This window comes from Amaranthus tricolor, chromosome 15 (assembly GCF_026212465.1).
Source record: "Amaranthus tricolor cultivar Red isolate AtriRed21 chromosome 15, ASM2621246v1, whole genome shotgun sequence".
NCBI lineage: Eukaryota > Viridiplantae > Streptophyta > Magnoliopsida > Caryophyllales > Amaranthaceae > Amaranthus > Amaranthus tricolor.
Genome location: NC_080061.1, coordinates 2,381,871 through 2,388,422, shown reverse-complemented (window position 1 = coordinate 2,388,422; position 6,552 = coordinate 2,381,871). Strand labels below are relative to the sequence as shown.

General features: G+C 29.0%; 1 protein-coding gene across 1 annotated transcript; it reads left to right on the top strand.

Moving 5' to 3' along the window:
* Nucleotides 1-1,130: 1,130 nt before the first annotated feature.
* Nucleotides 1,131-5,322, top strand: LOC130801336 (heavy metal-associated isoprenylated plant protein 30-like). The gene is made up of 3 exons (XM_057665166.1): nt 1,131-1,841; nt 3,530-3,605; nt 4,761-5,322. Exons 1-3 carry the CDS (start codon nt 1,668-1,670, stop codon nt 5,081-5,083), a joined length of 573 nt encoding a protein of 190 aa, XP_057521149.1. The 5' UTR covers nt 1,131-1,667; the 3' UTR covers nt 5,084-5,322.
* Nucleotides 5,323-6,552: the final 1,230 nt, after the last annotated feature.

Below are 6,552 nucleotides of genomic sequence, written 5' to 3'. Positions count from 1 at the left end.
GAAAACCTGCACGAAGCATCGGATAATTCTCCTAACCTTCTAGGGTTCCTCAATCAACATATTGAAATAGGCTGGAGTCTCTGGCTCAAAGATTCTTAAACTGCCGCTAAAATAAGTGAGTTAAAGAATTAAATTAAAAATAGAAAAAAGAGAGTGAAATAATTTATCAAGATCGATACGATGTTCAGAACTTTGATGAATAATAATAATTTTAATGAACTAACACACGTTTGATAAAATAAAATTTGTAAAATTGACACAATGATTTAAGGAGGTTTACCCAATGATGGCTACGTCCTCCGTGGTGTGTAGTTGCTTGTTTATATTATTTCAATGGAGTAAAAACACTCTTACAAATGAAGTATTATAATTGAATAAGAGATAAAACAAAGGCTATATATTTGGCTTAGGAGTTGTATTTGATGATTCACTTTAGATGAGTATGAGATCTCTATTTATTGTACTAAGTACATTCAATGATAATTGCTTACTTAATACATGCTTAATGCTAAATAATGAATGAGTTGTAACAGCTCCAAGGACTTGAAGAGACAAAAACAGCATTCTAGGTGCATCAGAGAAACCGCTCGACTAGAACAGATACAGGAGGCTATTGTAAGCATTTTGTCTGTCCGCTCGACTCAACCTAGAAGCTCGCTCGGTCGAGCGCCTAGGTCGAGCGACCTTCAAGTGCCTTCTGAACAGATTTTGCTCGACTACATAGCAAAGCATCTTCAAGAAAACTTTTGCACTTCTTCATTAAACATCATCAAGACCCATAACTCCCATGATTACTCCAATTATTAAATCACAATTTAAACACCATAAACATTAAGTTACCAGCTTAAACACCCACATTAACACACTCATAGGATTCCATTCTAAGAGACACACATGAATGTACACATCAAATGTGCACTGAAGTCATACCATTCATAATAGAGAGAATCACGAGCTAGTTAGACTAATGATTAAAAACTTTCCCTTTCACCCTTATAACAAAGGACTGATTTTTTTCACTAGATGTCCTTATATCAATATATAAAAAAAATAATTTAAGGAGTTAAAGCATAGGATCAATTACAATAAAATAAAAATGTCCAAATCAACCCACATAGGAGCGCATTTTACATCTTTAATACCTCTACAATTTTGAGTGTGTCTTATTTCAGGTCAGTTCACCTTAATTAAATCAAATCTATTTCTGACGAAATAGTTGTTGACAATCTTTCATCTTTTTAAGTCCAAAAAGCTCAAAACTATTAGATTTAAATATACCAAAGAGCTCAAAATGACATGAATTAATTAAACATATCCATCTATGTTGTGTTGAGTCTCTAAGAATAGTAGCAACATATAGCAAGATAGGTAGTTTTGTCAATCGACAAGACATTAAGAGCATATTTTTATGGAATCTAAATAACCTGAAAAATAGGGGTCAGGGGCAAACCCATCAGTTATATTGTATTCTCTTAATACAATAAGCCTAAGAATATCTTCTATCAGCCGATCATAATAAAACCTTAAAGCTGCTCTTCATATTTCTTTCTTTATCTTTCCTTAATCACTCTGCCTTCATCTTATTACCTTAAAGGCTTAACTTAGCTTGCAAGTTGCAAACAAACAATTCGTGTGTGTATATATATACACCTTTTTGTACGTTACAAATGGCGAAAAGCTTTAAAACAGGCATTTCTTTGGTGTTATCAACCATTTCTTTGTGTTTATACGGGTATAATCATAATACTAATCATAATCGAAAACGTCGTATTCGACTTACCAACGACGTTAGGTATTACTCCTACAATATGCCCAAGTCATCTCGACCGTTGTCTCTGCAGGTTTGTTGACTACTTTTAATCACCTTTATGTATGAGATTATGTATGTATGTATGTATTATTCTGCATGTTTAGTTGTATTAGTACAATAACAACACCAATATCGATAAGAGCTTTAATTTCAAATAATTAAAATAATGAAAATGATTTTTTTATATATAGACATAGTTTATATACGCTTATTGAGAATTTTTTTTTTCTGAAATACATAACAAAATGTTTAGAATAAAAAGAGTAGCTTTTAGTAAATTGTTATTTTTTTGTGCTAGTGAATTTACTACAATCGAGTGTTTTTACTTTGTTCACGAGAAAAGGAAAGGGGTGGGGGTCCATAAGTAGGAGAAACGAGAGAAATAAATAATCTTAAAAGAATAATTATAAAGTCTGTAAAACAATATATGTAATAGTATTAAGAAATAAGGGAATAAAAAATATGTATGTTTTAATGCTAGTTGTTTCACTTTTTGAAAAACGAATATGGATAGTCGAATTCACAAAGTTCAAATTACTTTTAGTTATTCTAATATTGATTTATTATTCAAATTTAAGATATAAAAAGATATATATCATCCTCAATAATAAATTTGTTTGTATTGTTTGTCTGTACTTAATAAATATTAAGTACATATTTGAGTTGCATCTTCATGTTTTTCTTCTTGATAACAAAATAAAAAATTTTACGTATTTTTCATGTATTTTAGTAATGTCAATTATATTAATATTATTGGCATCGCTATAAATCCATCCTTCTACTTAACCAAAAATTACTCAAACTCAAAATTCAACAATTCATAGTGTGTTTTTTAAAATAAGGGGTTTCATGGGTGTATCAATAGCTAAATACGTTGAGCCTATGATTCCAGGCATATCCAATTGTATTATCCAAAGTTGATGAAGATGGATAACTAAATAGTGAGAATAACAATAACACTTTGTTTGTAACTGATAAATAAATTTAGGATTTAGTGCACCGTAAGTAGCAAGTATCATATTCAAATTCCTCATTCCTTGGTCACTATTAGACCTTATAATGTTGTCTTGCCCCAATAATATCCCAATTCCCAACTAGTAGAATCAAAGAACCAAAGGTCCATATAATAATTCGTTACCCATCTATCTATGTTGCTAACTCAAAGTTATATCTTGTTCAGCATTCTTTATTTTTCACGCTATTCATTTATTATTTTAATTGTTAATATTATAAGTTATGCATAATTAAAAATTCTAAAAAATTCATTGTTAAAGTATACAATATATTTTGGGGTCTTATCAACTTAATTTTTGGTTGAGCTAATTTCTTGATAAGGTATTAAAAATCAACGTGACAAGAGGTTATGTGTTTGAATCTCACCCACCCCTCATTTAAAGAGGAATATTTCACGCCGCGTATGAGCATAACCTATGTTGTATATCTATATTTCTAGCTCAAAAAACTCTCATGAGAGTGAGCTTGTTAGAATATATATTCCGAAATATTAGAATCAAAAGAATTAAGTAAAGGTTGATAATAGTAGGCAAGTTGGTAACTGAAAAGGGACTAATGCAAAGGGCACACAAAGTCACAATTTGGTATCCACATAGAGAATTTGAACATTAATTTAAATTGTGAATCAAAGCATAAGCATCTTGGTGATATTATAGTATTTATCACACGGCATTCACGCTTATTTGCCTGCTTTTCTTTTCGCAGACTGTGGAGTTAAAGGTTCGCATGTGTTGTACCGGTTGTGAAAGGGTCGTTAAGGATGCCATTTTAAAACTTCGAGGTATAAAATTTAATTGTAATAATCTCAATGAAACAAAGAAATTGTTCATACCTTTTATTTTCTTATATGCAGTATTTAGAGTTACGAGTGACTTTTTATCAATAGTCAAAAATACGGGCCGTAATATGAGTCAATCATATATAAAAACACTTATAATTCAAAATTAATAATGCTAATACAATTATGAGATTTGAAAAATACTTTAAAAAATGTGATAAAAATTTGAAGAAAAATAACAAATTATTACTACTACTTTAGGTGGATAGAGAATATACTTTTAGATATTTTTAATTTGGTTGAATTTTACTTGCTAGTTATTGATAGTTTAGTGATAAGGTGGAGAATCTATTATAAATATTTCCTACTTTTCTTGTAGAAATAAACCATTATTAACGCTAAAACTTTGATTTAACACTAGAAAAAATATTAAATTTGTTTCATGTATTAAATTTTTATTGAAGTAAAGAAAATTATCTCCTCTTTCTTGAAGATGATAACAAATAATACAACTTTAATTTACTATATATTATACTTATTAGATATTACAACTATTCTAATAGATTATGCAAAATGGATAGACTAAGGTCATGGTTAAAAGCTCCCAAAATAAGTGGAAAGTAACAAAAGTGGATTGAAGAATGATGATTACATATCCACTTAGTTCTTAATTATATCACTAATGTCTACATTTCGGCAAGTGGGGACATAGAACATATGGAATCAAGTATTAATAATTGTTCAATTATTATAACTGATTTTATCTCATTTACTTAAAATTTTAAAAATTGAAGAAATTTGAAATGTAAAAGTTAAAATTATCCATTTAAATTATGATAAATTATGATAAATATATATATATATATATATATATATATATATATATATATATATATATATATATATATATATATATATATATATATATATATATATATATATATATATATACACACACACTCAATTTGTCAAAGTCCATAATTAAACAAGCATATTTAAATCAAATAAATATTAGATATTTATATCCATTGTAGCATATTTCTCTAACTATTATTATTATTATTATTATTATTATTATCATTATCGACTTTTATTGAATTTATTATAACATGAAATTTTAAAATTAAGGTTCGATTTTGACATTGTTGTTGATGTCAGGAGTGGATTCGATCAGTGTAGAGTTACCAATGGAAAAGGTGACAGTAATAGGATACGTGGATCGAAATAAGGTGTTGAAAGCAATAAGAAGGGCAGGAAAAAGGGCAGAATTTTGGCCATATCCTAATCCACCCCTTTACTTCACTTCTGCGTCCAACTATTTTAAGGACATGACCCATGATTATAAGGAGACTTACAATTATTATAGACATGGTTACAATGTTGGAGATAGGCATGGAACCCTTCCTGTTTCCTCTCGTGGAGATGATAAAGTTAGCAATATGTTCAATGATGATAATGTTCATGCTTGCACCCTTATGTAATAATACATAATAATCATGCAACAACTTATTATATTTTCTGTCGAATATTCTAATATCGTTAAGTAACTTTCACTTAAAATGGAATTTAAAAAGGTCAAATTTACGTATAATTTTTATGCTTTTGTAAATCTCAATCTTAAAAAAAAAGGAATATGCATTTAAGTTTGGTGTAGAAAACATATATGTTGTGATCATATTGTAATGATATTATTCTTAGTAAATTAACTTATTATGTTTTCGATCACTTTCCTTCATATTCCACTAATTTCTACTTTCTAGTAGTAGTTCATGGGTCCGATTTTCTTTTTAAACCCCATTTTGGTGTATGGGCCTAGTAAAAATGTTTGGACTACAAAGATCTCATCATCATATCATATCAAGTGTATTATCTTGCTTATTGAAAGAACGAAAGAAAGAAGGAAGAACTTACCCTTGTTAAAGAAAACTGTAGGTAGTGTGAGATCACCATTAGAAAAAGACAGGCAAATCAAAACAACAAAAAAATAAGACAAGTAGCAAAACAGGCAAGGCAGGACAATTATTAAAGCTAATAACATAAATCAAAAAAAAATCATAAATGCAAAAATACTAAACAAGGAAAAAATAACTACTAATATTCTAAAATACGAATTTGACGTTTTCAACCAGTTTTAAACCCAATTCCGTTTTATCATTTCAATAAATATATTGCCTATAATTTTTAAAAATTTTATACAAATTCTCAAATCTCACATGAGACGTTCTCATAAGGGTGACAAAAATTACTACTTATCAAGTGAAAGCAATTGGACTATTTATAAGAGAAAACCATGTGTGAAGCACTTGACATAACTAAACTTGGGCTTAATGGGCGTAGCCCAATAGATAAAGTAGTTACGAAATGGGTCTATTGGACTGGATGGGCCATTTCCTTAGTTATGTTGCTGAGTTGACCAGGTGATAAGAAAAACGACTCTTCTTGGTTGTCCATATAGTTGGCCGGCTCCCTTAGGTCCAAATCATTTGATGGGGACGTTTGGCAATATGTTGGTTCCCAGCTCAGTAGTTTGTTTGAATATTTGGTAGTATTAACGTTTTTTCGCTGTTAAATTAGTTATACGAGTTATTTGTTAAGTGAATAAATGCTAAAAATTAGTTTTTAACTGTTGGCTACTACTTAGAAAAAATAAATTAAATGTTAAAGGCCAATAAAAAAACTATAAACAGTAACAAATTTTTTAATTTTGGCTTAATTGTCGCAAGCTAGCTTTAAAATCATTTACAAATAATAATTTTTGGATATTGTCTCTAAATAAAACCCATTAAATTGGATGAGAAGTATCCCATAACTACTACGTACGCCCAAAACCAATTTCCGTCAGATGTCTTTCTTTATTGTCATAAAAAGTGGAAATTATTAGATATTTAGTTAGTCAATAAATTTTCAGAAAAGTTTAAATTATAATTATTGTACTGTGCATAACATAATT